Source organism: Zootermopsis nevadensis, unplaced genomic scaffold (genome assembly GCF_977971745.1).
Source record: "Zootermopsis nevadensis isolate Lab colony 2312 unplaced genomic scaffold, Znev_1.0 Znev_ptg000009l, whole genome shotgun sequence".
Lineage (NCBI taxonomy): Eukaryota > Metazoa > Arthropoda > Insecta > Blattodea > Termopsidae > Zootermopsis > Zootermopsis nevadensis.
In genome coordinates this window covers 5,337,319-5,354,788 of record NW_028259141.1, presented here as the reverse complement: position 1 = coordinate 5,354,788, position 17,470 = coordinate 5,337,319, and the positions used below count along the sequence as shown (strand labels likewise).

General features: G+C 38.8%; 1 protein-coding gene across 26 annotated transcripts in view; it reads right to left on the bottom strand.

The window, feature by feature from the left end:
• Positions 1-16,274, bottom strand: part of trol (terribly reduced optic lobes) — a 363,907-nt gene extending 347,633 nt beyond the window's left edge. For 25 of the 26 annotated variants that reach the window (XM_087345597.1, XM_087345586.1, XM_087345592.1 and 22 more), the window contains exon 1: positions 15,880-16,274. In XM_087345597.1, the coding sequence (XP_087201723.1) occupies positions 15,880-16,047 (168 nt within the window). In that variant the 5' untranslated portion in view covers positions 16,048-16,274. The remainder of the gene's footprint in view (positions 1-15,879) is intronic. The other variant, XM_087345610.1, reaches the window with a different exon arrangement.
• Positions 16,275-17,470: the final 1,196 nt, after the last annotated feature.

Genomic DNA, 17,470 nt, shown 5'->3' with positions numbered 1-17,470 from the left:
CAGAATTCAGGAAATCCAGACAAAACATCACAGGAATTTCCGAACGCATACTGAAATCTAGCTACAGCCTCTGTTATTTCATTGGATGAGTAGCGAACTGAGTTTTTGATAACGTGCACTAAAGACGGGAAAGAAATTAAGCTCTTTATATTCTTAACCGTTCCTTTCCGACCGAGTTTAGCCTCCGCTACCAAGACTGGGCAGACGAAAGCTGCTACCAGCAACACAGAACAGAAACGAACCACTTTATTGAAGAAACAAAATAACGTCACAGAGCTTCAATTTGTGTGCACTTTCAAAAGAAATATAACTGTGCAACGAGACAGACTGGCCGTATAATTTCAGTTTTGCTTTACTTACAACTTCGGTACAAAGAAATGGTAAAGTAATTATTTATTTTCATCCGTCTTATCACAATATTTAAAATTTCTTATAATTAAGATAATAAAATATTATTGATGTTCCATATCGATTGATCGATTTACACTTTGGAATATCCTTTACACAACATGTTTCAGTTTTTATAAAACCATCTTCAGGTGTATAAGATTTTCGAACTTAAAACTCAAATATTATTCCATTTGGTGATGTTTTATGCCATTTGTTTTTCGAATTTGGGCGAGGTGTTGTCTTTTCTGAAATTTAATCAGATGTACATATCGGTCTTAGATGTAGGATTGATTGTATGTTCCGATATGTCAATCCTACATCTAAGACCGATATGTACATCTGATTAAATTTCAGAAAAGACAACACCTCGCCCAAATTCGAAAAACAAATGGCATAAAACATCACCAAATGGAATAATATTTGAGTTTTAAGTTCGAAAATCTTATACACCTGAAGATGGTTTTATAAAAACTGAAACATGTTGTGTAAAGGATATTCCAAAGTGTAAATCGATCAATCGATATGGAACATCAATAATATTTTATTATCTTAATTATAAGAAATTTTAAATATTGTGATAAGACGGATGAAAATAAATAATTGTTAGACTATTCACAATATGACGCAATTACACTATCTTATAAATGGTAAAGTAGTGCACATCGTTTTGAATCCACCTGTACAAACAAACCATATTTCACTCTTCCGTCACCTTTATTTTACCCATAAAAAATAAGTGCTCAGCTTGGCAAATAGACTCTGTAATCACTTTGTAACTTGGTTGTGCCAACATCGAGGTAGGGAGAGAAGACAATGGAGCAAAGCGAACACCTACCTACGTGATTGACTATAATATTTTTTGGAAACAGATGCGTGAAAGACATCTCGGAAGACGTTACTCACGTAGAACCACCTGCGATCGTCATGTCACTGATTCAGACTATCTCAGCTTCTAATTGTACCAAGTACATCAAACTGCCCCTGTGACCAAGCCCCTGGTCATCAAAACGCAATGAATGTCGCGGTTGAATGGTTAATGTACACGTTAGTTCCTAGCTTTGATTCTAGTTCCAAAGAGATTGCCACGTGACAATTTTGTGGTTTTTCCTTACATACTCAAAATAAAAATACTGGGTGCCTAGAAATGGGCGTGGCCAGTTCCTTAAAGTTCTTTACCAATTTACGTTTAAGTATCATCAACATATTATACGCTACTTTACGCCAGAGTTAAGGAAGTCCCTTTGATTTAGGCGACCCGGTAGTCAAAAGTACGTTGCGCGCATGCGTACTACCCTTATCCCTGAGTTAAAAACATTGGTATTAAGTACAGAGATATTTCCCACACATTTTTGTTGCTGTCCGCTGCTTTCCTCTTCATTTTTTATTTTATTTAGTGTTCTGTCTGACGACAGGTCCATATGAACAGGATCCTTCCATCCTTTTCTCGGACTGGGACATGTTCATATACGTTCTTGGCAGATGATCCAGAAGTGGTTTGCCATTGCCTTCTTCTGTGTGTGAATGGAGTAATTGTTGGGATGCCACGGAGAAACCGGGGAAGCCCCCGGAGGAAAACTCCGTGTTGCCTAGACCACGGCCTTGCCCAACACAAGTTATAAATTCGGGCACCGCCGGGAATCGAACCCGAGACCCCAGGATTACAATGCCAGCGTTCTGACCGCTAGACCACCGTGGCGTTACTCCTCTTCATTAAAGAATTAATATGTTTTGACTGACTATTTAATTACTTATAGTGTTTTAAAGTATTATCAGTATATTATATGCATCAAATTAGAATAGGAACAACGTCTTTTAATCTGATAGTAATGTTATCACGTGACTTCCTTAACTCACTTCCATTGCATGGTCATTTACAGCTGAGACCAAGTAAACTAGAACACAGAGGATGGGGCGAGGCAGGCAATGTAGTATTTAAGGGCGAAGTCGAATTTGTTGGCCCCACACCCCCGCGCGGTCTTCCAGAAATGTCAAGATAAGATAAAAGAAATGAAGATCACAATATCAATATGACCTATTTTTTCGACAAAATTTCGTAGAGGTAAATGCTGATGACATACACGCATGAACACGAGGAATGGACTAGGAGGTTGTCAACCTCCGCGGAAAAGAGAAGAAGAAGAAGAAGAAGACCGCCTTGGTCTACTCTTTGCATTGCACTGAAATTCCAGAGATATTCTTCAGGTCACTATGTCATCAAACCAAACTATGTTAAGTTTCCTACGTCATTATTGCATTCATCACTAGGCACAAAAATATTATTTCGCATAGTCGCCATATTAACTCTCAAAATTCCACTGGTAAGTATATAGTCTACGTATCATCTGGTTTAATAAGCAACTCTGCATTTTGGACACAGTGCACTTTCGGGTTTCATGTGATTCCTAGTAAAAACAGGAAATGTACTGGAAATAAATTAATATTTTATTTGTTATTTAGGCGTGCGAGGGCACCAAATTACTTTTCATTCTCGAAATTATCATTTCACGACATACTAATTATAAAATCATAAATCAGCTCTTTGTATTAATATTCTGTCTTTAATACTAACTTCCATTCTCATTCTACCATTATCAGGACAAGCGGGTGAAGCCTGGGAACCTTGTACCAAAATTACATTTACCTCCCCCCATAAATTAGTGTCACTCACTATTTATCTGCCCTATCTAACTCTCTCTTCACCTCTAAGTGTTCATTTATATTCTAAGACGACGACATTTTAAAATTTACATGCTTTTGGAAGTCTACATCATACACATTTTAGACATAATACAATTAATGACGCAAATGTTGATATCGTCTGAAAGTCTGGTATCTCATCATGACAAATATGTTAAACGCAATGATTGAAAAATTAGTCAACAATTCGACATTATACAGAGTGTTTCAAAAACATACAGGAAAAAACCAATAAAAATCCCACACGTCCAACTACGCTTCTGTGAATACCTAAAATTAGCGGAATTGATCTAAAAACTCTACAGCTTTAATTGCAACAAAACAACTTCTCCTTACCGGAAATGTTAAAAATTACGTTTATTTTGATATAAGCGCCTTCGAGTGAGATATTCGCCAGAATAAACTTCAAATTTCGCAGAGCAGCTAAAGACGGTTAAAAAACGTCGTATTGCCTTCCAACAGACAATTTTGTGAGAATTAGCAAAACCTTATCAGAAGTTACAAAGGAGAACACATACATACATCTCGAATTTGTCACGGTGGTGATTGTAATGTTGTTCTGCTGGGTAAGAGCCGTATAGATTTGTAGGTACATACAAATATTTCGGAGACACATACTGCGTCATATTCAGCCCTAAAGATGGGGGCATTAAATTCCTTCGAAACTCTACGGCGTTACTGCCCAGAAGACAACCACTTTCTGCATATTCTGTGGGTGGCATGCAACTCAGACATTTGACAGCCATGATATTCAATTTACGCTTGGCAAGAGACCATGCTGACAAATCACAGTCACGATTATTACACAGAATAAAACAACTGAAACGCGAGATTATAGTTGCACGTGTCACAGAAGCTGTTACAGTCACAAATCGGCGCGTGTGGTTGGTTATGAGTTGGCAACACTGATGGACAACCTAGCGTCACTGAGTACTAATTAAATGGAACTGTTTAAGAAATAGCCATACTACTTGGGGGGAAGAAAAACGCTGTTGGTAACACTGTTCGAGTTCCCCAGACAATTTCTAGACCCACCGGAGCAAATGATCGTTATATTTATTGTGGCAGATAAGTTTAATGTATCCATTTGTTCGCGTAGATCAGGGGTTAACTCGTTGTCAGACGATGTTTTGTTTATGTTTTTTAATACCGTATTAACCTATACCACGAAAAATATTTAACTGGTGTCAGAGAAGAACAAGTTTTTTAAACGCCGTCAGGATTTGACAATATCTTTCACTGTGAGCAACTTTTAGCTTAAAACTTAATTAAGAACATCAAATCTATGATGCGTCATGATGATGAACACTTGGAGGGATAAGTTCAAATTGGAACAAGATTAATTAAATCTGATAATGAAATATTAATATAGTAAAATCATCTTCCAGTATATCAGTAATGCCCGTCTTCGTTTAAAAATTTATTTTTAGCAATACGTGAACCTGTCTGCAAACGAAGGACTATTCGTTAGCATTTTGTTCAAAAATGTAGCGAGTCTATAACAGGGGGTCAATGTAACCCGTCTCATCAATTCGCGAAGTTTATTCACGTTAACTACGCGGAATTTCGTCAAAATTAGACAATCCGTTAAACGAGAACGGACAAAACTGAATTTTAATCCACGTTTAAAATAAACGTACCGATGCAGCCAGTCATAAAACTGTTATTGTGGGCTTTCTGTATCAAATTTTGTCAAAATCCTTTGTGAGGCAAAAGTTTGAACACGTGGGCAAACGGAAGGACTTGCAGATTTAATAAACTAGTTACGATGCACTGTTTTGTGCGAATGTGCCTGTGCAGATGAACTGAATATTGTGAGGGACCGGGAAATAACAAGACGTAGTTGAAATGAATGTGACGATGACGACGAATGGAATTAGGAGTAAATGGACTGAAAGTGTTCGAACATTTTTCGAGTCCATCTGCATAAATTTAGTAACCAAAACAGTGGGATGAGAACCACACGACATCGCCCAGCAAGGCCGTCCTTAGGCTGAAGCGGCCCCGCGCTTCGGAGATCCCTGGTCATCGACATTACGATAAAATAAATGTTTCGTGGACAGTAACATCTTAAGCAACCAATATGTAAAAAATGTAATATGACGCGTATTAAATTACAACCTATTAATTCTATTTAAATCCCAGAACAGATACAAAAATAAACTCTTTAATAAATGCAGTAGATTCCGGTTAATTGGGGCAGCCGTTTATTTTGGACAAATCTCAAAGAACAAATCTTTTTAACTCTTTACGTGGAACTTCGCACAATTGGGCCAAAGTGTTCTAGTCCCGATGTGTCCCAATTAACCGGAACCCACTTTATACACCTTGATCGCAGTAATAATATTAAACTTAGAGGTTACCGGCTATTTTTAAGTTTATTTTCTTGCAATTATTTATTTCTTGTGCGCCTAGAAAGTTTAAGGAACGGCCCTGCATAGACAGTTTCCCACAGGGCACCCAACCCTCCAGTGACTTCTCTGTCAAACAGTTTTGCCAGAAGGGAATGAAGAAAACCACGAAATCATAGACTGCCGTGTATTTGATCCGATACCTGAAGCCAGGACCTGCAGAATAAGGACAAGTTCGAATCGCTCCACTAAGACGTTCAGAACTCCAGCCTCAGGGTAACCGTAATTCGTACAAAGCCATTGGCGAACTCACTGCCAGTGGTAAAACCACTTTGCTAATCTTTCACAATCAGTATACAGTTCACGTAACCCAACGCAGTCTTCATTTTAAATACGAAAATAACACCAATTTTGTATTCCGCGAAAATCGCTTTTAAAAGATACGATGATGCGGTCGACTTTCGTCGCAAGGCGATGGGTGTAGAATCAGATTGGTTGACGGTACACGCCTCATTTGTCCTTAAGGCCTCATCTTATTAGACTTTCCTAGCGTTTCAAACATTGTCAGACTTACTCATGGTATGATCTTCGATATCCCTAATTACATTTGCATAACGACAACTTACAACCTTGTTTCTGGTTACATCAAGCTAAGAAGCCTTAAAACCTTGAAATGTGGTCTTCTTAAGGACCAACTCAGTTAATGATCTGAACGCGTTCATCTACGCACTGCTCCACCAAAACACGTTCCTCTCGGACACACAATCCCGGAAAGTGTATCGATATTTTTCTCTTTCGAGAATTTGGCACAGGGATGTCATAAAACCAAAACAAGGACACGTTTCTCGCAAAAATGGAAAATGCAACAGACAGCCCCGCAAAATTATCGGCTTCGCTCCGCTTATAAAATTAGTCACGGGGAATTCCTAAAAGTTTACAAGTCCCTTTCAAATTGTGTCTAGAAATACAGCAAAATACAAAAAATACACTTTCCAAAAATACAACACAGAGAAAACATACAAGATGTTTCCAATTTACAAAATTAAGCACAAGGTGTCCGAATCGCTCCCCCCCCCCCCCCCCGACCCAACAAAAAAAATTGAGTGTAGCAGGAATAAATATTAAATTCAAACGACATTCCTCTTGGGAAATAAAAACCTAAAAAAATAATTGATTTTCTATTTCGAAGGTAAAACATAATTGTGCAAAAAAACAAATTTTACACCGGTCAGTCGTAGGAAAAAATACAAGAATTATCGTCTTTGAGAAGGAATCCCTACGATACACATGTATCTGGCCGCGATTTCTTATGTTCTATCAAGGTACCGTGTGATTTTGATAACCTCATCCAACTAAGCTTCCACCCAGTCTCGACAGGATTTTTTAAATCCATATAACACAGAGACCAATCTTAAAATCCAGTAGTGTCCAAGATGCTTTGCCCAGTGAATGCTCGTTAGAAGGCTGCAAGGAACAGATCGGAATTGAAAAATTCCAGCGATTGCTGATATAATGTCGAAACAGACCACCTGAAAGTGGCAAGTGAATAAGTGGTCTTGCTGTTCAGACAACAAACTCTCACTAAATTCGTGCCGATCAGTCAACGGTCCCACTTCGTTACTGATCACAAAACCGGTTTGTCATCCACAAGAACCAGTCCCCACCCAGTCTACACTAACCTAAAGAACCACACGATTATACGCCCACGGGACTTCATACAACAGATGCGTTGTATCACATCGTGGTAGCAAAACCAACAAAATCATGGCAACAGGTGAGGAAATTCATTATTATTTAATTCAAAAACAAACATTAATTTAAAACACATATAATTACTTTCCCCACTGACGTGTGACTATGAAGAACCTCCCGTGAAATAAAACCTATACGTTTCAGCCTAACGCGTCATAATTTACCGCCTGGCTTACGGAAATGGCATCGGTTACAGATCGCGAACTGCCTTATAGGATAAAGAACTAAAACATAATAACCCTCAAAAGCAAACATCACGGTAGCAGATTACCACGTATTTTACTTCGATCAATAACACTAAGTCAATAAATACGTTATATATATACATATAAGTAAAGTAAAGTTTGTCCCATTATACGCCATGTAGGCGCTTGGGGGGAGTGGAGGTATAGCTCCTCTCTTCCTTGACCTGGGCACTAGATGGGGGTGAGTGGTCGGCATCACGCCCCGACCGGCTTTACCCCCGGGCAAGGACCCCGGTACCCATTGTAGAGGAGGCTGGGTGGGCCCCAGAGCCGGTCTGGACGCAGAGGCTAGAGGAAAAATCCTCTGCCCCCGTCGGGGATCGAACCCCGGTCGTCCAGCCCGTAGCTAGTCACTATACTGACTGAGCTATCCCTCTGCCTCTGTATATATACATACACAGAGGCAAAAATGTCACTTTTGGACATGGGAAAGCAAAGTGTAATCGAATGCTTAAAATTTCGATTTAATAATCGATATTTGAACCCGAGGTAGCAGGAAGTCGCCAGTGCCTGCAGACTGTAAGACGGGGGTTCGATCCCGGACAGGGAAAATGGATTTTTCTCCTAGCTTTTGCGTCCATACCGGGTACGAGATACAAACCAGCCTCCTATCCACTGGGTACCGGACGTGACGATAACGACTACAAGAATAAATATGAACTATACCGCCTCTTCCCACAAGCGCCTCTATGGCGTGTAGTGAGACAGCTTTACTTTGGATCAAAATTTTACTTCCGCTTGTGTTTGTCGGATGAAAATGAGACGAGAATAACAATAATAAATATTTATTTCGATCCAAACTTTAACAAAAGGAACAAAGATGGGTGACATGAGAAATGTACTGTACAGATCTGAAACATGGACTTCAGTTAAGTAAGTCTATAGCCAAGAGACAAATTTCAGATCTGAAGAAAGTGACATTATCAGAGGGAATAATAAATGAAAATATTTTTACGAAAAGAATAAATTGCCTACAGATGCAAAGAATTAAATCGTACAAAAGAACATGAGCATACAGATGAATTTATAGGGCTAATAACATGCATAAGCAACTTGGTAAAGAGTAGACGAAGTTCATTACAGCGGAGCTACGCCACTCAGTTCTTTAACAAATCTAATTATTTCTCCCACCGAATTTTCAATGTTCACACAAGTTCACGGCTGTACCGACAGACAGCCACACGTACGTACTACGGACTGGCCTTGTTATCAAGTTTCATTAAAATGTCCGATTGGTTCCGAAAGTTACTATCAAAACGGACACCAACACACACTTTATTTCCCCCTTCAAAGACAAACCAAACCTAAAAGTTCCACCACTACTCGCGCGACCTCTACAGCAGTTCTACTACCATTCTTTTTGCAACAACTAAGTTCGTGTTTATTTCTCGGCCACTGTTCGATTGTCTGTTACTCAATCGTACTTTATCCGGCGACCGTCAACTGTCGAATATTTATTTCAGACATTTACCTGGAGGTACAGCCCATACAAAGAATTCTGTTCTTGCGTCATCTTAGATGTCTTGGTGGCGGTGGAACTTCGGTTAATTCACTGACCTCGTCACTAGGTACAATACAAATACGCCTCACATTCCCTGCCATGATGTAGAATAATACCACAGAACTTGTAAACACACTGATAACGAAACACGTGTGGGCGGTAACATCTTAGTGTGCAAAACGGCATCAACTCTCTATTTAAAAAAATTCTACCAACTCCTTCTCAATGACCACAAACTTCCTTCCGCAAAATTGTGAAACACTATATAAAAACATTCCGCTAAGTCCATCTCAGTGACCACAAACTTCCTTCCGGGGAAAAAAGTGACACTAAGACATTTGCATATCAGGATTAGAATAACTCAATTGAATAAAAACTTCGTCTAGTAAATATAAAACGTAAAACGACGTTTCGGAGATGGGACTCTATCTCCGTCTTCAGGTTCCTACACAGTTGGGCCCACTAGATAGAGCTAATCCCTATCTCCGGAGAACCTGAAGACGGAGATAGAGTCCCATCTCCGAAACGTCGTTTTACGTTTTATATTTACTAGACGATGGATAATATCCAAGGAATTTTTTATTCAATTGACTCTTCACCATCGTCAAGAAGTTTTAGATTTGATATTAGAATAACTGTTTTAGAGCTAAATAAACGCCATGGTACAGACGTCAGGTATTAATATTTTAAAATATTCGTTCTTGTTACGAAACCTGACGTTTTCACAAAAACTTTTATTGTGCCACGGAAAAAATCTTCACAATCTATTTCAATAATATCTTTATCAATATTAGTAACTTCTATCTGCAATTCCTCCCCGTTAGAATTTAATTTATCCGTGAGAATTTTATAAATCATACGATCACAGAGACCGAGGGGTCTGAAGGCGTAGACGTTCGCTAGGACACTGGGACCGTGGGTTCGAATCCCACTCAAGGCACGGACGTTTGTCCGTGTCTTTCTGTGTTGTGCTGTCATATGTACCGTAGGGGCCTTGCGACGAGCTGATCACTCATCCAAGGAGTCGTACCAAATGTCTTATGGGGGGGGGGGGGGACTCGACAGCTGCTGGTAGAACAGAATCGACAAAGAAAGATTTTATTAATTAAATTATTTCTCGAGTACCACATATCTTGTACGTCCCAAACACCATGATTTAAGAATGAAAGTGAAGGGGGGAAAATACATTCTAATTGACAGCAGTGTAATTATCTCCATGTCTCTGTCAGTTCGTCTCTGGTACCTGGTCAGCCATAAAAATTACCAGGTCATCATTAGTGTTAACATTTCTTCTGGGGTTAACAATGTATCCAGTGCTACTCAGCACTAACAGCAAATATTTCCAGACTGAATTCTTGTCTCATTTTAATCGTGAACCTCATGTAAGTCTAACACGCACGTTCTTGTGACAAAGAAATATATGACTGCTTATAATTTAAGTCCGTAGGAGGAATGCACTCTTACGAGAGCAGATGTTTTAAATTTATCACTGTAACACAAAGATGTTCTTACACAGCATGTGAAATAACGAGCATTGTCCTCAACTGAGGCGATCAAAGAGGGACGTTTTAGAAATATCACGACAAAAAGGTTCTCTCGTGATCATTTTGCTTCTTCAAACAAATGTTTAAAATAGGCTACGACCGTATCTTTCCTCAACGTCCACTGACCCATGCCCTTATACCTCACGCAGATGACGAAAAACATATAATTAAACTTTAAAAAATATTTCTCTAGCTAACTATTCAATCCACAGCAACAGAAACATCCATCAAAAACCCCTTTCGAAACCACAATCACCAACAAACTCCGCTTTCGATCCTACCCTAAAGCAATTCACATCGATATAATTACGTAATTGCTGTCTTGGTCTTCCAAGTGACCTCTTTACACATCTATTAAACTCAGCATATATTTAGGCGCACTTCTTAAAATAAATCAACCACGACCAATGATATTAAACCTTACAAGCCGAAGTTCGTCTAAACATTAAAGAATTCAGTCCGTACCGCAAAGAAAACACATTTCACCACTACAAAGATCAACTGGTTAACGCTGTTCACACTTAAAAACATATGAAACACAAATGCAAAATGGAAAGTTGGTAACTTATATCAAGTGAGATATCGGTCTATAGTTACCACTAAGATTTAAAGCGGAATTATTAAATAAATTTGGTTCTAATTAATAATACAGATATCTGTCAAAACCCTTACGCCGAGTCCAATATGTTAACAAGTGAATATGACAAGAGAACTTCACCAATCATACTAAATTAATGAAGACAGGGAACAAGTGTCCGTAATTGTAGGTAAATATTATTTGGGCTTAAAAAACTGATGACATTAAGTCATTCCCATTCAAGGATTAACGTATTACAAAGAATTATAAAATTCAGACAAATTAATTTAGTAAACGTTAGAACTAAAAACAGCCCTAAATATAATACGATAAGCCTCCCTAATGCTTGTAAGTCTATGCAGCCTTTGGAAAATACATTTTCCGTCTACTGTAAAAATCAGTAACTCTTAATTGTGTACATGGACCTTATATAATTCTCACTGCACAGTGTTTACGTACTTAAAAATCATTAATCAGCTGATCTTTACAACGGTCTATGTACAGAGGGTTACATCAACAATCCAATATTTTATTAGCAAAGAATAAAATGTTAAACTAAAAACTGAGATTTATCAGGAATTTAATGAACAGCTTCTTAATACGGAGGTCAGAGTTCAACACTAGAGCAGTCTGTGTAGGATTTGCGACAAATTATCAGAGCCACGTGTTAATCCAAGTATTTTAATTTTCACCTCGTATGTTTACAAACGTGAAAGTCGTATCACATTCAGAACTGCGGTAATATGAACTAAGTTGATGCCAGTGATGTTGGCGGGTGGCGAACACGGAAGGGGACTTCAACAGCGGAGACGAATGTATTGTAATGTTCAGCGTGTTTCTGGAAAGATTTGTCTCACTTATTCTACCGAAGTTCAATGCATATTACGATTACAAGCAAGCTGGCCTAGTCGGTGAATCAACTGTGTGAGATAAACAAATAACACTCGGCCCACGTACTTTTTTTCAAGGCTAGCTTAGACCATCACGGGTTTTCTATTTGTACAACTTCAAATATTGACTTTATCTTACTCTCAGTTCATTCCATCTCCAAGTTACTTTTAAATATCGTAGGCGGGAATCAACAAACCGTTGGTACCACACGGAGACATGTTACTGTATGAAAACGACTCTCATTATACACGGGATTACGTTCCTGCGTGGAAAAGTATAATACTCGCCACATTAAGTATGATTTGAGGCTACAGCCCAGAAGATAGCCATCTTCAATCGCCATATTGACGTTAAATTGCTGTCAGAATTTGTTATTGCTAACCCAACCATGTGCATCACAATACCTCATAAACCTGGAGAAGAAGGTTCAACATAGGTTAATAGGCTTTAAAATCCGACGGATAAAATTTTGAAGCTCCTCATGATAGCGACATAAAACCGCGGATATTTTAAAACTAGTGTGGCGAAATTACGTATAACGTAAGCTGCTTGTATACCCAGTACCGGCGATTTGTAATGGAAGTCACAAAATGTTGAAACTTTATTTAACATTTCAGATTATTTACTTAATTCTGTCTTTACTTGCTACTGAAGAATCCACATTACAAGCGTGGAACAGATTGCATGCTTTTACTCTTGGTACCTGTGACATACTTAATACAGTTTCTTATATTTCTCAACATGACGCTACAATATAATTTAATAAATTAATATTAGCGTAAGTTTCATTAAATTCTAATCCACCCTGACTTATCCTTTGTAATGACGTATTTAAAACATACGGACACCAACAACATACAGTTTACTTCAATTTCCACTAAAAATTGTTATAAAAGATGGCGGGAACATCCCAAGTCCATAATCCCTCGTCTTACCCGAAATTATAGACCTATAAACAAACAGAAAGCAAATACACGTCTCTGAAAATGGCTAGATGTAATCGGAAAAAGCTATTTTACGGCATAATCCACCAAGTCAATTCTATTTGAACTCTTTTTCATATATGTTACTTCCACGACCCATTAATAGCAAGCATAAGAGAGAGTAAACAGTAATCTTAAAAAAAATTAACTTTCATTTTAATTATGAAATTTGACTATATGTATTAATTTCCCTGATGCCACTGATGATGACCTCTTGAGGTCGAAACGCGTATGGCAATAGTGTCCATTATAGTGTTAATAGTTGTTGGTTTTGTTCACTCTATATTCTAGAGAGTAAACAGGTTAATGTTACGAGAAAAATTACATCAGATTTGGAATGAATTGAACTGGCTCAGAAGAGAATCCAGTGGGAGGCTACTGTGGACACTAATAAACCTTAAAATAATATTAAAGCGATACATTTTAAATCAGCTGAGGGAATATTAACTTTTCAAAAAGAAATCTGCTCCATAAAGATATTCTCCTCATGATTCAAATTGAGACAAATGTCAGAAACAGACTATGGGCTGTAATGGCTACTATGAGTTATCTTTTGGACAAACCTACTGTTTTCCGGAGCTCAAAATACTAAATAAACGCCTACAAGAATTAAAAAGCTAGTAAAAGAAAGTAATTTCTTCTGGTATCAACACATTTTGGAAAAGAACAATCCTGTTACGTCACTAAATAAATCGTACGTGTATGGATTCGTGATCGTACTCCGTCTCGTACGCGACCAATCAAATCCATGTGCTCGTCCGGTCTGCTACAGCAACGCACAGTTTGATGTCTTAACTGTACACATAGTCAAAAGTCCCCCTGAGACCTCACTACCCGCGCGCCTTCCGTCAAATAGCTCCCTACATCTATGCCACGTAAATTCTGTCAACATCTGCAATTTCTTACAATCGATGTTCATCTCGATACATGACGATTTATAAAATGAAAGATCATACTGAAATATTACCTAAGCAAAAGCGGTGACAAACATCTCACTAATGACTGTTGAAGAAAATCACTGAGTAATGTAAAAGCTGTCTATCGAACTCGGTCTTTACTCTTATCCAGATAGCAACTACCATAACAAGACAGGCCAAGACACCTAAATTTCTTGGACTTAAAAATTAATAATAAAATTAATTTGTCACTATTGAAGCTTATAGCGATGTAACGAAATACGGGCAATGTTCGTAGAAATTACTGCTTAATTTAGATGTCATTTAAACTGCAGGTAGGCAAGAGAAGGAATGGTATTCGCATGCTTCGATAAACCACCCCACCATTCCCCTGGTGGCTGAAAAACACAACGAAAATTCTCAGATCGAATAGCCGGTAAACTGTCCGAGATTCGAACCGCGTCACTCCGAAGCACAATCCTACTGGACAAGTTGACAGAGTCACTAAAACATCTACGCGCAGTACATCTTGACCAAAACAGCTCAGTACGCATAAACTTGTACGTAATATGGTTCCTAATGTCGCTAAAAAGATGGCAGGATCAGACGGGTTTTAACTCTTCGCCGAGTTCAGTCAAATGTAGCTATTAGTGGGCCAAATACAGCCAATGCAACCACTGACATACCCCGGGCGCAGAAATCGCTTACAAGAACCTCATAAACTGCCACTGAGACAAAGTGACGAAAAAAAAATAACTACAGCGAATGATAAAACGACAAACCCATTTCCAATGAACCACATACATTTTAATGGATGAGACAGCCTTCTGGGTCAATGCGCCGTCAAGTAGTAGGCCGACGTTTCAGAGGTCTCTAAAAGGCAGCACCTTCGAAACGTCGTGTAACTAGGAAATGGCCATTAAACACAAAAACATTTAAAACATTTATGCGGTATATATGACACGCATATTAGGCGATATGTGAATTTCATTCGTCTTGACGTTCAATGTACTGCAGACCAGTTATATTACTGAGTGGTAATCACACAAATACTTATCAGCCTTTCTTGCCCGAAAGGTTATCATAGGCCTGATCTCTTCATACGTGTCGCCAAATATCATAGGAAAAACTTATTACCAAACGCAAGAAAATACATGTCTGAAGTATCATCGACAGTAATTGGCTTCAAAAAATATTCATCTGAGTTTTACCCATCCCTTCTGCTTGAATATAAACAGCAGTTGGGCCCGATCATACTAATGTTAATTGCACCATAAATTTGTTGCAATTATTTATATTTTACAGCGGCAAACTGATAAATAGAGCAATTAATATTCGACGGTAGTTTCACTTATAAATTAATTATTAAAAACTGATATTTGTAATTAACTTGTAAAAACACATAGCCCTCTACGAAAGTCAGCAATATTATTAAAAAGTAATTTGACATTTTCAACAAAGACCATTTCAAGAAGATGACTGTCGGCGTGCGTATTGTCTCTTGCAGAAACTGATCGAAGTTACTCGATCATAGCTCTGATGATGGTGACAGTAAGCACCTCTGAAACGTCGGTCGATTTCTACCAGAAGATATGCCGCCACATCCCATAAGTCACATTCATAATAGCCGCAGAAATTTGATGAAATATTACCAAGGCCATTTTAGTAGTAACATTTATTATTTAGGATACTGTAAGACATTAATAAAATAAGGCAAAACGCTCCACAACTATTCTGGCATTATTATCATCCCTCCACTACTAACAAACGTGGAGGTGCACATGTGTACAATCTGAACTAAGTAAAAGTTTTGTGAGTGCGTAGCTGCAGTACATTCTTCCGTTACATAATGTTTAGTTGGTATCCCGTAACACTTTCGGAGTTTCATAACCGAGGTCAACCAATTGTCCACTTAACGCTTTATGAATTGGTAAAGAAACAAAATTTCGTTTCATACTCCTAGAGAGACATGGTACGGTTTAGGTTAAACGCGTCACTTTCGAAGTCAGAACGTCAAGTAGATAACTGGAAACAAATGGGCCCAGCACTCACCTCTAAAGCTGCGATTGTTGTGATGACCAACGACGGAAGAACAAGCAGAAGCAGGCACACTTGAGCCCTTGAGAACTGTGCACTACACATTCTTCTTTTCACTTTCATATGACGAACCAGTTTCGTCCCTATCGAGAGTTCAGGGTCTAGAGGCGGCAAATTTGCCATACTTTGTATCGAGTTTACTACGAGTTAGAGTCGTTAATCGACTGTATTATCGTTTTCTGTAACACGTCAAAAGAGCTCCAAGCCCATGTTCCCTTTTCACGGTAAAGCTCACTAGATATACACACACACGCGAGCACACTCAATGTAGCAACCGAACGCGTATTTCTCGTCCAACTTCTACTCCTTCTTCGCCGGCCGGTGTGACCGTCAAGAATGTACCCAAGATTTTAAACGATCGCGTCTGCCCGCCCCTCGAAACACCATGCAGACCACTAGCGCCAGCAGGCGGGAGACAAGACGAACCAAGAGTCAGCGCTCCAGCGATCGTCTTCTCTTTTTTTTCTCTCACAATAGCGGTACATGAAACTTCTGTGGAGTTCTGTGGCTTTCCGTGAGATTGCTGATGATTATCGAGATGAGTCAGTGGCAACGTGTATTCTTACAGCATTGCGCATGTCAGATGTATTTTTTTTGCCTGCCTACAGGGGTCAGGAAGTCCGCTTGTATGCTTGAAGCATCTCTACACACTACTCGTAGCTTCCAAAGGGTGGGTCGTTTTCAAACACGGTGATCATGGGTTCGAATACTACTCGAAACATGGAGATGGGGCCGTGTTTTTATTCTTCGTGTTGTGCTGTCCTGTCGGAAAGGCTTATCGGGAAAAGTTGTATAACACTACGTAATTTCCATTATTAGAACTGTGAGCGGGTCATTAAGCAGTCACCTCAAAAATACCCTAAAATATAACAGAGAATCAGTAGACAAACGTCCCAATGACTGGTATACTATGCCAAAACCCATGAAGGAAATTTCATGACATTTCAATGAAAGTGAGATTTGAAGTTCTCACGGCGGCAAGGACCTCTGAAACGTCGGTTAACTTCAACTATACTACACGGCGCTATAACCCAGAAAACAGCCATCTTTTTATCAGAGAGCTCTTAGAAGTGAGGCCAAGATTCATTCCCGCGAATTAACTAACCGATACAGCAAATTTTAGTATCAGATTTAAGATAATTTACTTACACTCTCTGGTACATGATCCTCAAAACTGTTCCTTCTGCGACTAACCCAAACCGTGATAGCTATTTGGCCGCGAAGTTCGACGCATTTATTTCGGAACGTATTTTTCAGTATATACTTCCTGTTTTAAGCTATAATAATGCATTATCAGGTTTGGAAATCAATGTTTATGCATATACGAGGTTCGTCCACAAAGTAAGTTTCCCTGGGGCCGTTTACAGAAACAAAACACAATTTCATGGAAATATTTATTGCAACAGATACAGCAAGTGTCCAGCTATTTTTCAACATATTCGCCACCGGAATTGAGACATTTGTCATACCGTGGGACCAACTTTTGAATACCTGTGTCGTAGAAGTCTGCCGCCTGGGATTGGAACCACTGTGTGACAACAATCTC